General features: G+C 47.0%; 1 protein-coding gene across 2 annotated transcripts in view; it reads right to left on the reverse strand.

Moving 5' to 3' along the window:
* The window catches only part of SHTN1 (shootin 1), a 96490-nt gene that overhangs the window by 23133 nt on the left and 54036 nt on the right, over positions 1-19321 (reverse strand). For both annotated transcript variants that reach the window (XM_004579789.3, XM_058671366.1), the window contains exons 10-14: positions 18525-18678; positions 16773-16872; positions 11531-11613; positions 3748-3857; positions 406-459 (exon numbers count right to left, since the gene is read on the reverse strand). In XM_004579789.3, coding sequence (XP_004579846.2) covers positions 406-459; positions 3748-3857; positions 11531-11613; positions 16773-16872; positions 18525-18678 — 501 coding nt within the window. The remainder of the gene's footprint in view (positions 1-405; positions 460-3747; positions 3858-11530; positions 11614-16772; positions 16873-18524; positions 18679-19321) is intronic.

Consider the following 19321-nt stretch of genomic DNA (forward strand, 5'->3'; position numbering starts at 1 on the left):
GTTGGAGGCTGGCAGACTGGGGCTCTGGCACCCACAGACTCTTGTGTGGGCAGGACTCTGTTTTCACTCTCGGGTCCCAAGTGAAATATTCTTACAACTGAGCAGACACCTGATCTTCATGCTGCAGTGTCACAACTGGAGAACAGAACCAGAGAACAACGACCTTGGGACAAGTGTTAACCACTGTTTCAGAATGAACAGCAAAGTGTTATTTGATGTGTTCCAAACACACGTGGTGGAGAAGCCCATGAGTGCAATCAAGTACACTACCCAACGAATGAGCCTAACAGTAAATGGAAAGAAAACACAGCAAAAACTATGATCCTTAAAAACAAAATCACGTTTGAAAACCATTTTCCTTTCCTTTCCCCTTTCATGACACAATCAACCAAGCTCTCTTCTTACCAGTATTCCTTTTAGTTCATTCACTGCACTTTCGGAGCCTTTTGAAGAGTCCGGCTACAGTTTCAAAAAGGAAAAAGAAAAGATTACTACTTCAGAATGAGAAGATTCAGTCAACAAAGATGTCTGCATGGCAGTGTTGTTGGCTTACACGGGTGCTATGTATGGTTACACACTATATTTAATTATATTTCCTATGTCTTAAGGTTAGGAAAAAAGGATCAGCCATATTCATACTCCCAGGCTGTAATTACATGAAAATTGGAAATCACATTCAAAGCGAAAGCATTCAAGCCACCGTCTTTGTTACCTCTCGGTTATCATCAAAGATAGAAAAGCAGTGATAAATACCAGATTTTAAAGATTTGACTCCAACTGATTCAGAACTTCTTAACAATTAACCTTCCTCCACTGTAAGGTGGGGCTTCTGCAGGGAAGCAAGGGAGAGGCGGCCGGGTGAGTGGAAGACAAACACTGAGGCACAAAGCCTCCTCGGTTCCCTGGACTCAGGCCAAGGCCAGCCCTTAGGGGATGGTGTATCTGAGTTCACAAACATCACAGCAGGACTGAGTGGGGAGAGCAGGGTCCCCAGAAGGACCAGGATGCCAGCTTAACACAAATCGGACCCAGGCCTACAGGAAGGTGTCTCCTCCTCACGTCCCATTCTTTTCTGGCCATACCAGGAGAAAACTCACGTGAGATACAATTCTAGGTCCTACCTGTCTGCCCCAGAAAAGCCTAACAGTCTCTATGAATCCCTCCACTCATGTGTGGGAGGACAAACAGCAAAGGAGGGAGCACCCATCTCCCTTTCCCCTCCTCCCTTCTCCAAGGACAGCCAGACGGACAGAGTTGGGGCAAGTCTTGGGAGGGTGGCAGGGCTCCCTGCTCTCAGCCAGACCATGAGAGGCTCCACAGCAACCAGGATCCTCACCTCCCAAAAAGTAATCCAGGGTGAAGAGGGCACCTCACTGGTTAACAGTGGAGACAGAGAAGAAACGATGGGGTGGCAGGTGGGTGTTGGAGGTCAGGTGCACCCTGGACTGAGGCATTCCATTCTCACGGTTCAGGATTTCTGTGAACATCAATGCCCTCAGTGCCAGGCAGAAGTTCCAAGACATTAATTTCCTGCAGGTGGGCACCACCAACATCACCACAGAATTTGGAAGAGAGGCAGGTACATGAATAGTCTCAGGGCACACTTGTCTTTTACAGGTGACATGTGATAAGCCGTAGGGTGACAGCCATGCATTCTGAACAACTGCCCTTCCTCATGTAACCCAGCATGTCCCTCATGCTGCCCTCCCACACAGCTGTCTTGAGGTCTAGTGGCACTCTCAGGTCTGGTCACACGTGCTCCTAACTGTTGATGGCATTTCAAGAGACCACAGAAGGTCCCAAGCTCTTGGGGCCCATCTGAGTCACAGGTAGTTCTGGTCATTCTTCCAGTACAGCTCATCTTAACCAGCAAAAGCCCTGGTTTCCCTTCAGTCGGGTCTGGCTGTTGTTCAGATTCTAGCTGGACAGGAAGTAACGGGTTTCCACACAAAGGCTTGTGAGACAAGACCTCGGGTGCCAGTTGCTCCAGCGAAAGGGACACTGCCTGTGTCTGAGCAGTTTCCTCTTTCAGTGGAGGGCGCATTTTTGTCCCACTGCACTCTTTGCTAGGCATGGTCTGTTTTGCTTATTCTTTTTTTTTTTTAAAGATTTTTTATTATTATTGGAAAGCCGGATATACAGAGAGGAGGAGAGACAGAGAGGAAGATCCTCCATCTGATGTTTCACTCCCCAAGTGAGCCGCAATGGGCCGGTGTGCGCCAATCCGATGCCGGGAACCAGGAACCTCTTCCAGGTCTCCCACGTGGGTGCAGGGTCCCAATGCATTGGGCCATCCTCAACTGCTTTCCCAGGTCACAAGCAGGGAGCTGGATGGGAAGTGGAGCTACCGGGATTAGAACCGGCGCCCATATGGGATCCTGGGGCGTTCAAGGCGAGGACTTTAGCCGCTAGGCCACGCCGCCAGGCCCTTGCTTATTCTTTCCATACTAGCTGTAACCCCAAACTCAGAAACGCTTTCTCTCCAACAGTGGCGCCTGAACCTTTAACTTACTGTTTTCCTCCCACATTCTTCCATGTGACCCTGACACCAGCCTTATAAGTTCAAATGGGAAAGTGTGGTCCCCATTTTGTAGTGGGGAAAAAAGCATGGGGAAGCCGTTAAGCAGCAGGCCCACTGCACTCACTGCTCGACTCTGGCATACCGTGCTCAGCTCTGCTCACGGAGCACAAATGCAGTGCCACCAGTGCCCACAGCTGGCCGAGGCGCATCCTGCCCTGCATGTGAACCTGCCCTTGAATGTGGTGTGTATTCACTTCTGCCCAGCCACAGCCCATGCCAGGGCCACTCCCACATAACTTGGCCACCTAGCCTGGCTGTGACACAGGACACCTTCAAATGCTCATGGGCACGTGGACCACTCAGTCGTGCTGCTGGGAGGCGTTCATTAGGGTGAAGGGAGAAATACCCCAAACTACAGCATGATGGAGAAGAAAGAACAGTCTGTTGACCTCTAGAGTGAAGGAAGAAAGAAAAGAGTGGGGGTGGGACAGCAGGCAAGGGGGAGGGGAAGGTGAGGGAAGGAAAAAATACATAATTCAGAGAAAACCATCAAAACCTCCAAAGTTGGGGCTATTTACATGTGACTGAATGACTCAAAACCCCTACAGCCAGTGCTCGCTGGGGTCTAGCTTAGCAGACATTTGATTAGATACATATACATATAGATACAGAGATGGCACAGATAAAAAAAAAAAACCTCCTGGAAATGACTCGAAATATGTTTGTAACAGGAATGAAAAACAATGAAAGAAATCTCAGTATTTTTCACAAGTTGTCTGTACTGTTTTTGCTGTGATTTATACACACACACACACACACACACACACACACACCAGCAGTGAGGCGGCGGCCAGGATTCTGTCTGCTTTGTTATCTACCATTTTACCTCCAGGCACCTCCAGCAGTATCTAGCATGGGGCAGATACTCAACAGAACGACACAAAAGAAACGGGGGTCAAAGGAAGGGGAGGGCACCCACAGGTGCCAAGTCGCAGCTTCTGTCACCCTCTCCCTGAGCGGGGGTGAGGTGACTGCACTCCACGCACACTGGCACAGTCTACTTCTGTACCCATCTGGGTTCATCACGGGTCAACTGAGATGCCCACTCATGGACAACAGAGGACTTCACCCCGTGTTGACAGCCAGCCCTGCTGTAGCTTGCAATAAGCTTTGCATCTTCACTTTACAAAAAGGGAAGATTTGGGCAGAGGAAGAGGGGAGCTTACCTGTGCCTTGGGTCTGGTGGTCTGATTAACAGGCCTGAGATGAACCCCCTTTTTAATTCTATCCATCATCTCTTCAACTGCTTGCCGCTTGAGATCTGTGACTTCTTCAGCTGTTCAAAGAACACAAGCATTAATCTTCTGTTACAAGACAACAGTAAAGCCCCACACTGGACAAACTGGAAAGACTGCACACTATCATCAACCACGGCCAATTTTCAGGTGTACAGACTACCCACAACTTACAGCTTCCAACCAGCACACTTTTAAAATAAAAGTGATCCGAAACGTAGGAATTAGAAAGAAGAAGGCTGAATCTGTAGCTTGCCAGTCAGTACGGTCATGGAGACTCAAAATATTTTGTGTATCTGTCAACATAATCACAGCTTTCTGGATTGCTCTCAATTTTCATATATTTGATTTATTTTTTAAAGATTTGTTTATTTCTATTGGAAAGGCAGATTTACAGAGAGAGGGACAGACAGACAGAAAATTTTTCTATCCGTTGGTTCGCTCCCCAAATGGCATAATGGCCGGAGTTGAGCTTCTTCTGGGTCTCCTATGTGGGTGCAGGGTTCCAAGACTTTGGGCCATCCTTGACTGCTTTCCTAGGTCATTAGCAGGAAGCTGGACGGGAAGTGGAATAGCTGGGATATGAACTAGTGTCCATATGATATGCTGTGTTTGCAGAGGAAGGATTAGCCTGTTGAGCCATCATGCTGGCCACTGGTCTCACTCTTTAAAAGTCCAACTTTGAACCTAATTCTAAAAAAATCACTCACCTTCACCTCAAAGATGCTGTTATAACTTAAGCTATACCCTGTCAAAGAAACAAGCCCAAAGAAGGAAAACATTACCAAAAGCTTATTTAAAAAATAATGAAAGGAGGGTTTGGGGAGGGGTGGGGAGAACCCAAGTATCTATGTAACTGTGTCACATAATACAATGTAATTACTGAAGTTAAATAATAAATAATTAAAAAAAAATAAAAATAAAAAAAAAATAAAAAAAAATAAAAAATAATGAAAGGATCAAAGAGATGTTTTCCCCATTGGAAGAGTCCATAGTGAGAAAAGATGCAGGAAATGGGTAAGATCTATTTTTAAGTTGCCATCTTTTGCTCAGAAATCACATGGAGGGGCCAGCACTGCGATACAGTGCGTTAAACTGTTCCCTGCAGTGCTGATATCCCCATATGGATGCCAGTTCAAACCCTAGCAGCCTCACTTCCAATCCAGCACCCTGCTAATGAGTCTAAGGAAACAACAGAAGATAAGCCCAAGTGTTTGGACCCCTGTACCTGCATTAAAGTCCTGGTAGAAGCTTCTAGCTCAGCCATGGACGTTGTGGGCATCTAGGAAATGAAATAGCAGATGAAATACCTCTATGTCTCTCCTTTCTCTGTAGCTTTTGCAGATTAAAAAAAAAACTTAAAAAAATGGAGGAGGCTAGGGGGAAGAAGTGGGGAAGGAGGGTAGAACAGAGGGAAGGAAAGCAGAAAGAAAACGTAACAGGGCTGGGCGCTGGTCTAGAGCTTAAAGACAGCAGTGAAGTGGCCAGGGTTGCACATAAGAGAACCAGGATTCGGTGCCCAGCCCAGTCCATTTCAGGGTCACACAGATGCAGACCCTGGGAGGTGGAAGTAAAGGCTCCAGCGGTTGGGTTCTGTTGACCCCGTGTCGGACCTGGACTGAGTTCCAAGCTCCAGGGAGGAAACAGAGCAGGCATTTGGCATGGGTCAGGAGCCAAGCCAGCAGCTGGGGATTTTCTGTGTGTGTATACACACACGCACACACACACACATGCCTCCTTCTCCCTTTCTCTCCACTTCTCAAATACATATACACACAAATTTTTGGCAAAAACATTAATGACAACAGTTAAGAAATTGAATTAGTTTAAAAAGTTTCTAATACCTAACCCGAGCTAGCTCATTATTGAAACACACACACACACAATTACACTGATGCCTATCAATGAGATTAAATCAACTGAGGTGACTTTCAGCTTAATCAGAGAAGACTGTTTTGCTAGAACTGCTTGACCCAAAGCCCAGAGCCATTTGGGAACATCTATCACCAGCAGTGCAGAGCTCGGGACCTCTCCGGTGTTCAGCTCCACCTGCCTCACCGCGGCTGTTGCTCCATGCTTTCATCTTCGACTGACTGCGCTGCCTGGCGAATGGTGGGCATGCAACAAGTACCCATGGACCGACTTCCAAGTTTTGGCATTAAATGGCTATTGGGCTTTTTGCAATTTGACTGGAGATGACTAACCCTGGAAAGCCTGACTTCTAACAGTACACCCAGCATCGGGGTCAGCCTCTGTGCTCACAAGGCCAAACTCCTGGCTTCCTTCCTTGCTATATGGTCCTGCTCGATAACCCAAGGCAGCCTTTCCTCTTATGTAAGTGCCTATGGGAGCAATAAGAGCATCCAGAACTTTCCATTATCCTCACCTCTGCAGAGCACATCTGCCATATAGCCTGGGTTCTCTGATACAATCCTGATCAGTCAGGTTCTGTTGTCTTCAGACACCATTGAAACAGAAACTACAGCCATGCTCCCCTCTCCCCAGGCCATCCAGCCCCAGGACTGTGCACAGTATCAGACTGTAAGATACCTTCACAGCTCCCCGCTACCCACATGCCAGGCACCACCTTGCAGATGTGCGAGTCATGGTCTCTGTTGCTGGACTCGGGGAACCATGGACAGCAGCGCCGCCTCTCATTCACCACCGTAGGCTGATGCCCAGCAGGGTCCTAAGAAGCAGCTTCTCAGGTGGCCTCACCCCACGACTCCTAAACATCACTGGGGCTGCGGGAGGCTTGGAGTTTATGGCAGAAACTCCTGCATGCATTCATCCTCTCGCTCGCTCACTCAGTGTCAGAGTACCTCGTGTGCTACACAACACTTGCTGACTTTATTCAAAACCGAGGCAGGGGAGGGATAAAACCCAGATATGCCCTTCAAGCACCTAGTAAGGGTGCTTGCTCCTAGGAATTCTAGAAAACAGCTTTGGGAAACATTTCGCCCCCCCCCCCCCCAGAAAGGCTGCTATTTTGTGCAAAGGACAGGGAAGAGCTGCGACAGGAACACCGCCCACAGACAGATTAGCCCTCTGCAAGGATTGACTGAACCCCAATTAAACGCACCACACAAAAACTAATGAAGGCAGACAGATGGAGAATTGTGGTCAACAGCATTCAAGCCTACCACCGCATCTAACATAGCAGGAATTTCAAGTAGTCTCTTCTATCTGCTTGCCAGAATCACAGTGATAATTCAGGGAAGTGCTGCTATCTGTACTGTGCACAGATTAAAAACCAGGCTTTAATTTCTCAGCTTTTTCCGAGTGCAAAGGCTTAATTGGCCTTACGGAAAAGAAATCACTCTTATCAGATTCCCTACTTGGGCACAACACAAGGCAACGCTAGGTTAGCGGCCCAAGCTTTCTCTCTTGGCAACCCTGGTTGTGAAATAGCAAAAAGCAATCTATACAAACTTCTAAACTATTAAGCAGTTCTAATAAATCGGCAAGAATCACCCACAGAGAGCTCATGGTATGTTTTGTAATTCCTTCTGCAATCGCGCAGTTGGTAATTGTCTCACAAAAGCATGTAATCAGGGGGACAATAGAAATATGCAGGATCCTGGAGATTAAAGAAAAGGGACAAATGAAGACAACAGGTCTAATGTTATTGAACTGCCACAGGAAAATAAAACCAAATGTTCTTTGAGTCACTGCTTCAAGGTCAGTCTTGGATCAAAAAGCTACATGTAATTAATTGGGGCTTAAATTTTAAGACCCACTTAAAAAATAAGTTAGTTCTTCCAAAAAACACACAAAACCCTCAGACAAAACCATCATCTTGTTACTCAATAAAGCCTCCCTTATTACCTAGAAGAAGTTGAAATGAATTTCTAAATTCCACAGGATTACTTTTCTTTTCCACTCGCAAGATAAAGGCATTAAAGCAAATCTTTTGCCACTATGACACATGAAATTTCAAAAACAAAAACAAAAACAAAAACAAAAACAAAAACAAAAAACACCCAGAAGTACTAAAGTAGAACAAGTTCAAATTTAACCTGTGGTCATGAAGTTTATGAAATCTCCTGGGCCCCAGCTGGACAGCAGGAGCCTGCTGAGTGCAGACTCCCTGCACCTTGTCCAGGGGGTGCTGGTCCGTGAGCTCGGCAACGTCTTCTTCACGTGCTGGATGCTGGTTTCAACACTCTGCACGTGCTGTGACTCAGGGCCTCTCACAGCATCCTCCCTTCCCCACAGGATGGGATGCCCAGCACTAGCTTTCACACTGGGCTCACCACTGGCAAGGTGGAACCACAGACAAGGGCTGACAGCTGTGCTCCTATTACCCCCCCTCCTACAAACCAGCAAACTGAGACAATGAGAGATCGGATAAATCAACAAATTAATGATCTGAATACACGATCAACAACTGGTGTACATTTGAAAGCTCAGAATTCACTTGATAAATACATTCATGTCAAACTTATAAGTATTTAACTTCAAAGTTATAACAGTTTGGCTCATGTTCAGATCATAAAACTACCTCTAAAACATTTCACAGCCCTCTTTACAATCAAACTTTAAGAGCCACACATAGGAATAAATCTTTTTCCCTAGAAAATCTTACCAACTGTATCCTACAAGCCCTCATAAGATGCTGATAAAAATAAGCAAACACAGTGACCATGTGACCGGTCCCTTTGTTGCAAATGTCAACTCCAAAGCATTACTCAATCTCAACATTTTAGGTCCCACATTCACTCATCATGCATTTAATCATTCATTAGAAAGAATATTTATTTATTTTTGAAAGAGATACAGAGTGAGAATGAGAGAGAGAGATCCTCCAACTGCTGGTTCACTCCCCAAATGGCCACAACAGCCAGCTAGGCCTGGGCCAGGCCAAAGGAAGAAGTCTGGATCTCCAACAAGGGCCAAAGTACTGGGGCCAATCTCCCCTTCTTTCCCAGGTTCACTGTCAAAGAGCTGAATAGGAAGTGAGGTGGCCTGGAACTCAAACTGGCTCCCATTATGGGATGCCGAGCAGCAGATGGCAGCCTAATTTGCTGTACCTCATCTCGTTGTGCCATAACACCAGCCTCACGATCATTCTTCACTTATTTATTCACTCAACACCACTCAACACTCACACTTTTCAGTGTGAACTACTAACAACACACCATAAACAAACGCCTGCCAAAGACAGAGTGTGGCTCAAGCACCTGTGGCTCATACCTCTTCCATCGTAAGACTGCTCAGTCTAAAATCTCACGAGCAGCCCGTATGTCAGTAAGTCCCCAGAATATCAATGCCAATTCAAGAATGTGGGAGAAAAGATAGCCACATTTAATGAATTGCTAATAAAACATCATTTTCATCAGGAAAACTGCAGGGTCCCTAGCTCTGGCAGCTCAAGAGTTCTGGAAAACACTTTATTGAAGGATGCTATGCAGGCTGACAAGCTGATGGTGTGATCTCCTTTCAAGGGAAAATCACTTTACCCCAACTGCCCTCTTGATCGGCCAAGGTACAGCGACTGTCTCACAGAGAGATCAAAACACAATTTAAATCAGTGACAGGACAGGCTTGTGGCCAGGAGCCGCACGTGGGGCTGCCCTGCCAATCACCAGAGGCAGGACCACTGCAGAAGCCGCAGTGCCCCCTGCCCAGAGGAATGTGCCTTTAGCCCCACTGGTGCTGGGAGAGCAGACTCCTGGGGCCTGCAGCAGGAAAATTCAGTGGGTCTCAGCTTCCACCACTAACGGTGCTGCAAGGCTGCTGCTGCAAAAGACTAGGTTCATCACCCAAGAAAGCCATGGGAGGCTGCAGAGTCCAGTACACCTTCAAAGAGTTTGCAGTCAGCTGGGGACAGAGATGTGGGCACGATTCAAAAGTCACAGCAAGACTAGGAGGGAGACACTCGACCCTCCAAGGAACAGAACTCAGAGTAGAAACCCACTGTAGCACATGGGGACGAGTCACTGGCTTGGAGAATTGTTACTAACGTCAACTAAGAGGACCAAGCAGAGGAGGAGGAGACAGGCGCACATTAGCAATCCCTCAGAAAGCTGCATGCAGGTCACACAGTTAGGACAGCCTCCGTGGTGACCACAGATGGAGTGGCAGAGTGATTCTGGAATGAGGAGAGGCAGGGACACTGCACAGTGGGAGGAAATGGCCGGACAGAGTCAATGAGACAGAAGGCCAAGTGTCTACCAGCAGAATGCAGGATGTGAATTCCACTGACACAGCCAGGGGCACAGAGATGTCTTAAGACATGCAGCATGATTAAGCTTATGGTCTGAGAATCTAACACACGCAAGGGTCCAGAAAGAAGATCAGCCCATCTGGGCTGGAGTCAGGCAAATTCATGGGGCCTGTCATTAGAAGTGCTGAGCAAACCTTTGGGTTCTACAGTTTGCAAGCATAAAGGATGGAGCTCAGGCCCGGGCATCTCAGGCCTTGGCTCTGCTGTGGCTGCAGCAGCTGCTTTCATCAACCAGCTCCATGCCAGGCCACCCAGCACCTCTGCTCAATACCAAGGCCCTTCTCCCTCCATTTGCTTCTCCCCAGTGAAATGTGACCTTCACCTCCTCAAACAGTCCCTGACCCACCTGCAACTTTCCCTCAATGGTCACCTTGGTCTAAGCCACCATCATCACTCCTGGGAACAACTGCATTGACCCCTCACCCATTCCCATCCCTCACAAGCACTCCCAAGTTTGACTCCTACTTCAAAGCTGCGCTGCTCTTGGAAGAAACCCCAAACTCTGGACCACAGCCTGAGCTTGGATCCTATCTCCCTGTCAGATCTCTTCCACATTCCCATGTTCAGCAGTGTCAGCTTGCCTTCAGCTTCCTAACATGCCAAGCTCCTCCCTCACAATAACTGCAACTATCTAGCCTGCTGGTCGGTGATAACCAGATCACCTCTGTCTCCTCCTAGAGCCTGATGTCTCCTACACAGTCCTGATTAAAAGCTGTGCTTTAAAATTATACATTCAGGTCTGGCACGATAGCCTAACAGCTACAGTCCTCGCCTTGCATGCGCTGGGATCCCATATGGGCGCTGGTTCTAGTCCCAGATGCCCCACTTCCCATCCAGCTCCCTGCCTGTGGCCTGGGAAAGCAGTCAAGGACAGCCCAAAGCCTTGGGACCCTGCAAGCGCATGGGTGACTTGGAGGAGGTTCCGGGCTCCTGGCTTTGAATTGGCTCAGCTCTAGCTGCTATGGCTGCTTAGGGAGTAAGTCAACGGACAGATATTCCTCTCTCTCTGTCTCTCTTCTATGTATATCTGATTTTCCAATAAAAATAAAAAATCTTTGGAAAAAAAATTGTATATCCACTTGGATGGCCATTTGCTTCATGTCTGGTCACAGCAGACAACAACTTTATTTTTACCTTGAATCTGCAGCACACATTATCTCTGTGAACTCTCAGCTCACTGGTTATCAACAGCAGCAAGAATCAAAGTCCCCACCCCAAAGTCAGACCCTCATTTGCAATTCCACCCTTTCTCCTCTTCATGCACCAGAGTAGCTTGTTCCTTAAGGACAGCGTAGTTCCCAGCACATGCCTAGGACAAGCACCTATGTATCTCCCCTGGACATGCAGGAAGGCCCTCCCAGTTACCTGACTCGCTCCTACAGACTTCTGCAGCCTTCTTTTGCAACAGTCGGTATGTAGTCAACAAGCCCACCAACATGTGAACTTAAAAACTGAACCTGTAAATCGGATGGCTGTGAGGCTTACCTGCTTCCGGCTGAGTTGCCTTTTCTTTCTTGGCTCCGCTGCCACTAGGATGGGATCGTTTCCGGATCATGGACATGAGGGATCTTTGGGAGAAAGAAAGGTAACAACAGGATACTACTGGATATCTTACTGTGCAAGAAAGTGGAATACTAAAGGATCTGTAAGAACATGACACTTCTGCAGGCACAATAATGTATAACCAGAATTCAAGTAGTCTACTTTCTACTTTTAATAACAGTGACATTTTCTTCATTTACCAAAGATACATATATATCATCCTTTTGGAATAAAACCAAATTAATGAATGGAAGGGACGAGTGCCATGGCTACACATTTGCAAAGGAAAAGAGAAACACAAAACTCTTCACTCTCCCTGTAGAACATTGAGAAACAGCTGGTCATGTCAGGGGCTTGGGAGATGGAAGGACATGGGCATTGCTTCACATGAAGAGGATGATGTGTGCCAACAGTGACTCGTGAATCGAAGGCGTAAGAACACTGGGCTCTGCATGAAGCAGGCAAAATGCTTTGGGATGAAGACCTATTTAGATTACCATCTCTCTGGTCTGTTTCAAAGATACTTATAAAAAAACAAATCATGATACATTGAACCATGTTATAATATTTAAACCTCAATACATGAAAGACTACACAGAATTATTTATTTTTTTAATTGGAAAGGCAGATACTCAGAGAAAAGGAGAGACAGAGAGAAAAATCTTCTGTCCACTGGTTCACTCTCCAAGTAGCTGTAGCTGCCAGAGCTGAGCTGAGCCGATCTGAAGCCAGGAGCCCCTTCCTGGTCTCCCATGCGAATGCAGGTTCCCAAGGCTTTGGGCCATCCTCCACTGCTTCCCCAGGCTATAAGCAAGGAGCTGGATGAGAAGCAGGGCAGCCGGGATTAGAACCAGTGCCTACATGAGATCCCAGTGGATGCAAGGTGAGGATTTAGCCAGTAAGATATTGCACCAAGCTCAACTTAATATTTTTTTAAATAAAACCCTTGAAATCTCATAAAGAAGAATGCCTATATTTCCCATACACACAGGAGAAAAGATACTTGACTTCATCAGTAATTAGGAAAACGCAAAGTAAACCCATGCAGAGATGTCGATGCCCATTTAACAAGACCAACAAACTCAAGTTTGATGATACCAAGTGCTGGCAGCTCTGGGGAACCATGGGATTTCTCTCTGAGGAGGGTGCCACTGTGCACAACCATTTGGCTTTGACTAGCAGAGGTGAAGCAGCCACAAGCCAGTGGTCCCATTACGCACCATGCAGAGGACACCTAGTGCAGAGCGGCAGTGCACAGACAGGAGGCTCATGGAGAAGGGCCACGGTTACCCCGAACCAGCAGGAACAACAAGTGGAAGAAGCAGCAACGAATGAGGGTGGACTGCAGCTACACAAGCTAGCAGAGCTGAACCGCAGAAAATAACAGAGTGCAAAGAGCAGGACACAACAAATAGAGAAAAGTTCCCACCATGTCAAGTTCATAAGCAGGGGAGTTAAGGCAGGGAACCTTCTGTGCAGGCACTGCTCTGTCTCTGGACTGGCACTAACCTTGCATACACTTCTACATATTTATTATTTCCTAGATAAAAACATTGTTACCTTCAAAATGAATCAAGAATTTCCCAACTGCATGTTAAATGGCTTTAGTGTCCTGAAAGTCTAGGTAAAAATAAATCCAAGCAAGACAAGTCGGGAAGTCAGTGCGGGAATGGCATCCTCTGGTCCCTGGGAAGCTCTGTGATGACCCCATCCCCAGATCTGGGAGGATGCATGTCAGTTACATTACTGGACATGAAGACGATGAGGCAGGAAATGATGTGTACCACTCGAGGTATTTATGTCTACCTGTGTGACGCCGAAACACATGTTCATCAGTGCAAACCACCTGAGCAGCTCAGACAAGCAAGAAAATAGTCCCTGGCCAAAGCATCTGGGAGCAGGAATTCACACTCCTTGGTGTCCCAGCCCCACTTCTCCTGCTGCATTAGAATGAGTACTGGCTCCACTCTAGTCACCCCAAGGTGGAGGAGCTCCATGGAATGTTTCCACCTGCAGCTGCTGCACAGTGTCCCTCAGGCCTACAGGTGGTGGTTTCCCAGTCCTCGGAGTGGAAGCCCATACATACAGCACAGGTTTCCTGGCCTCACACCTGTGGTCTCGGACTGCAGGGACACCTTACAGGTCTCTGATCTCATGAGCCAGCTCCTTGCAGTAACTCCATACTCAGTTTTATCTAGATCTGTGTTTCTGTTTCTATGTCTCTGTAACTACAATCTGCTAGTTCCACTCCCCTAGGGGCCCCTAACTAACACACTCACCCCTCTCCCCAGGACTTGCTCTACTCTCATTATCACTGATACAAAATGACCAAGGCATGCTTTATCCTCCATTCCTGTCCTCTGACTTGTTCTCTAGGGCAAATGAGTGGGCTGGAGGAGTGCAGGGCAATAAAACCACTCAAAGACGCTATGGGTCCTCATTCCAAGAACCCACCCCCCTACTCATTGCAAGAATAAAACAAAGAGCTTAAGAACAAACTTCAATCAGTGCATTCCAAGCCCACTGAAACTCAGTACAGATGCAAATAACATTTCTTTAACAAGAAAGTACTCCTCACCAGAAATTTTTTTCCTGATAAATTATGTCCTATACCATGCAAATTCTGCTTACAATAAAAATCATTCATATTTTTCAATAGAATTTTTCTTCAAAGAGCCTTGTAAGAAAAAGTCCATGCTTGAGACATAGCATACATGGTCCTGAATTCTGCATTCATTTCCCAGTGTGACTATTAAGTGCTCTTTGGAAAAAAAAAAAATCTGCTTAGGTTATACTTTACTTTTAATTCTAGGAGCTTTCAACATTTCTGAGACTCAAAATTAAAGGCCAACAGCAAGATCATAATTATTCTTTAAGGGTTCACTCTCCTCGCCGACAGAAGTGACCTTTCTTATCAGCTCAAAATTCTAGACTTTAGAGAAAGATCAAAGTGACGAATTTCCAATGTTAAATGTCAAACTCCGAATATCCCCCACAGACTTAGCTACCCAGGAGAGAAGGAATTTTAAATACCTGGAATTCTTTCAATTGACTCTTGATCACGTGTAAAAATTATTTTGCCTTAACGACCTCAATGGCTTAAAGTGGATTATGTCATACCCTCCTCAGTAAGGAAAACTAATGAGAATCTTTTTTGAAAGGCCAAAGCCCCACTATGAGAGTCCTGTGGGAGGAACACATTGCACATTCCATTCAGATGGATCAGCAAAGGTGCAAAACGAGAATAAATGGCCTCTCTGTGTGAAAGGATTAAACAAATCACATGAGTTAATGAAAGGTAAAAAAAAAAAAAAAAACTTGCAAAAGTTTAAACGCTGCTTGTTAAAGAATAAATTGTTTCCTTAAAAGCAGCTAACATCGTGGCCAGAGAGGCCACGCTGCCGGTCAGGTTGTCTTACAGGATGCTGACAGCACACGCAGAGGCACTGGGGCGCGAACATCTGACTCCCCGTGCTGCCGTGAGGCACCTGGCGCGGCAAGGTGTCCAAGAACTTCCTGCTCCCACAAACGATGCCCTGGTTTGCAAGATCTTAAATAAAACTTATTTTTCTTATGGGAGGTCCCTGCCTTAGCACTTTTAAAGGTTTAAATACAAGGTTGGAGACACAAATAATTAGTACTTTTAGTTTAATGGCTAATTGAAAACAATGAGTGTGTTTAAGTTTTAATTTAGTACTTTCACTTGTAAAATAACTGAACACTCCAAGGCTTTCCAAACTCAGATGTGTAGAGATAAAGATGAAAACATTCCAGAGAGGCTCAAAGTCCCTTGGTCTTCAGTTAAAGCAAACTGTGGTGTTATCGGCTGAAACTTAAAAAGTGCAGTGTCGAAGATGACAAAATCGTGCCTGGCTCCTGGAATATCAAAGGTGCAGGCACGCAGAACATGCGCAGACCGCAAGGTTTTGTTGTCAGGGGCTTAAACCCAACACTGCTACCTCAAAAAAAATTAAAATTAATGGAAAGAATTACAAGGTAAGTTTTGGGGCAGGCATTTGGCATTGCATTTAACTTATGCTTCGAATGCCTACAAAGTCTGGGTTAAAAGCCGGCTCCACTTCCAATTCCAGCTTCCCACCAATGAGCACCCTGGAAGCAGCGGGTGATGGCTGGTGCTGGCTAACTCATTGTCAGCCATGTGGAAGACACAGTTCAGAATGCTATGAACATGGGAGCTCGCTCTCAACCTCTGCTTCTCCCTGCTTGCTTTGCAAATACATAAGTAAAAAAATTCCAAAAACCACTTAAAAAGATACCTGTATTTTGGTACAAATACACTGAAGTTCATACATAGGTTTTTTTTTCCAATATGCACTTTCCATGCTTTTAAACATCTTCTCAAGCTTATTATTTCAGAAACAGAGATAGACAGGATTCCCATTTGCTGCTTCCTTCCCTGAATGCCCACAATGATCATCCAGAGCTTGAGCCACAAGCCGGGAACACAATCAAGGTCTCCCATACTGAGTGGCAGAAATCGAATTACTGAGTTGCAGCCGTGGCTGCGTCCTAGGGCCTGCCCTGGCAAGGGAGTTGGAGTCAGGAGCCAGCTTTGGACACAGGCCGCTAACCGCTGAGCTGCGCACTCCATGAACGTGCTGAAAACCCTTCGTCATTACAGGAGGGGGTATGCACAGACCCTTAGAAAGTTTTCCAAGGGAAACACCAGCCGGCATCCTGAATACTTTATACTGCTCTTCTAACCTAAGCAGATTTGGTGTTTGTTATTTGTTCAATAATGATGCCAACAGCACACCCTTCAGGTCCTGTGCCAAGAAACAAGGTCTGAGGGTCCAGCACAATGGCCTAGTGACTAAATCCTTGCTTTGTATCTGCCAGGATCCCATATGGGTGCCAGTTCATGTCCCAACTGCTCCACTTCCCAGCCAGCTTCCTGCTTGTGGCTTGTAAGCGGGTAAAGGATGGACCAAAGTCTTGGGACCCTGCACTCACATGGGAGACCCAGCAGAGGCTCCTGGCTCCTGGCTTGGGATTGGCTCAGCTCTGGCAGTTGCGGCCACTTGGAGAGCAAACCAGTGGACAGAAATCTTTGTCACTGTAAATCTTTCTAATAAAAATAAATAAATCTTAAATAAAAAAAGAGAAAGAAAAGAAAAGGAAGGAAGCAAGGTCTGGGCCGAGTGGCCTTCCTGGACAGGCTTACCTGATGGGGTTGGGAGGCGGCGGCGGCAGCGGAGGCGGAGGTGGAGGGGGCGGAGGGACTGAGTTCTCAGACTGGTTCACACGCTTCTGGAGTTCATCCACTGCAGGGAGAGCGAGCATGGAGGACACAGCTGCAGACAGCAGGTAACAGGAAACACAAAACCTCTCCCAAAATCAACGTCTCACTGTTAAGGCCAAGTTAGCAATCAAGGTACTGCGGGTCCCTATTAGCTGGGCTATTGCTAATGCACGAAGGTTCAAATAAAAGTCACCGTCATTTTGCTGAATATATTCCTATCAACGAGAGAATAATTCAAGATAATGGTTGAAGGGTAGGGAGAAAGGGCAGGAAAAGGCGGAAGAAATATCTGTTAACAAGGGGATATGCTCTTCAAACAGGAAGAAGCTTACTGCTGGGCTTTAAAAGTGTATCAACCAATAATTAATCTGCCACTGAGTTATGAATTTTGGTAGCTATACATGCCTCTCTTCTGTCAATTTTCTTCCCAAAACGGAAACTACCCTGATTTTTAACCAGTCTCAGACTCCTGACATCTGCAACTCAAACTTCATGAAGGGCATTCTAGAAATAGCCTTTGTTCACTCAATTGCATCACATCACTCGCACAGGCAATCTCCTGAGCACCAGCAACGGGAAAGGGCCAGGCGTGGTGCTGCCGGAGACCCGGGCCTGACTTCCAGGGACTTGAGCGAACTGCTACCACAGGCAGGGACACGGGCTGCCTACACACTCAGGCAGCTCCCCTCCGGCAGCTGCTCCCCGCCCAAGGCCACGGCACTCCGAGGATCTGTCCATGGACGTTCCCCCCTCCCCACTCAAACAGGCTGTAAGAACCTCGCAGCGACTCCCGTGCGGAGGGCTATCCGCACGGAACTGGAGTTCTTCAAACATGGGAGGCACAGCTCCGGTCTCCGTCCTTTTAGATTTCTCACTGTGCCAGGCTATTCACTGGAAGGAATGGCACAGTCCATAACTTTGGACTAATGTTAAACTACATCGTTTCACTGTGGGTTTTGAAGCACTGAACTTCTTTTTGTAAGGAAAAACGTCTATATGGTCCTCTACATATTCCAAAAGTCTACTGTAAAATTAACTAAAAAGACTTGAAGTGAACACTAGGCTGTTACAAAGGGAGCGCACCTGCCCCTTCCATTACCCCCCTTCCAGCAGGGCCTGGTGCTCTGTGCCCTGCTAAGCCTTCTACAGCGACGTGAACAAACCTTTAAGTATCCCCAGGCACTTTAGAAGTTTTTCCACTTAATATACATATTGCTGCCCGATTCATGGTTAGATGTGATACAGAAAGTATTATTTCATCCATATAATTAGATACCAAAGAAGAAGGTGGGATAAAAAAAGTTCAAATTCTTTAAAAAAAAAAAAAAAAGTACCCTAAAGCCAACAAAATTCAGTTAGCAGTCAGTGGCTGCTGGCTAACGTCCACCCACCCCAGAGGCCCCGAGGGACGTGGAGGCTGCTGGTGTCCCCAGGCCAAGGGTATGTCTATGCCTTGCTCCTGCAACTCCAGGGAGCCCTGAAGTCAAGAGAGCAGCCCATGGCCCCATGACTCAAGGCTGCCAGAGCTGCCCCTCGGAGCCGCAGCAGCGAGGAGACGAGGGCGTGGGACTCAGGGCCCCGGGTTCTGCCTCGCTAGCTTCCTGCCACGCCAGACCAGGCCTGCGAGTGTCCAGGCCTAACAGCTGCCCGCATCGGCCGACTCCAGGCCGTTACCGGAATGCTTCAGGTTCCTGGCTTTCTCCTCAGAGCTCTGGTACTTCAGTTCTAGCTCCTTCTTGTCCTCTTCCATCAGCTCCAACTGCTGCTTGAGGCTGTGGACCTCCTTGTGCAGCGTCTCACTTTCCAGTCGCTCCTCTAACTCTCTGACCTGTGAGGAAGAAAGCAAACTGCCTGGGGTGACAGTTCACAGCGTCTGTCCATGGAGTAGTGTACAACTGCAAACAGTATACACGCCGATGAAATTTCAACATTTTGTTATGCTTCGTTTATTTGGTACAGGAGGGAGGAGAGGCGGAGGGAGGAGAGGCAGAGGGAGCGACAGCCAGCAAGAGGGCAAGTGTGTTCCAACCTCCTAGTTCATGCCGCTGATGCCTGCCACGGCCAGAGTACGGCCAGGAATGCCACCCAGATCCCCACACAGGCGGCAGCAGCCCATCACTGCCGCCGCCCACGGCCTGCACTGCGGGAAGCTGGAGTCAGGCGTGGAAGGTGGGACTCCAACCTCACACTCTGATGTGGGCTGAGATGTGGAGGCCGTAACTGCTGCCACTGCAGATGCAAGGTTTCCTAAGTGGCTTCTTTAATTTCAAAGTCTTTATCCCACCTCCTTCCCCAGCACAATGGCAGCGCTTGCTGCACAGCACACACAAGTAGCAATGGCAGCTAAAATAGCTCCACTCACACAAACTGAAATAACCCACTTAGGAAGTGTTTAAACACAGACATTTGTACAAGTTTACAAAATCAGAAGTGTTCTCTAAACAGTCACTAGTAATGTGGGCTTTTCTTCT

The sequence above is a fragment of the Ochotona princeps genome, chromosome 13 (assembly GCF_030435755.1).
Source record: "Ochotona princeps isolate mOchPri1 chromosome 13, mOchPri1.hap1, whole genome shotgun sequence".
NCBI classification, from domain to species: domain Eukaryota; kingdom Metazoa; phylum Chordata; class Mammalia; order Lagomorpha; family Ochotonidae; genus Ochotona; species Ochotona princeps.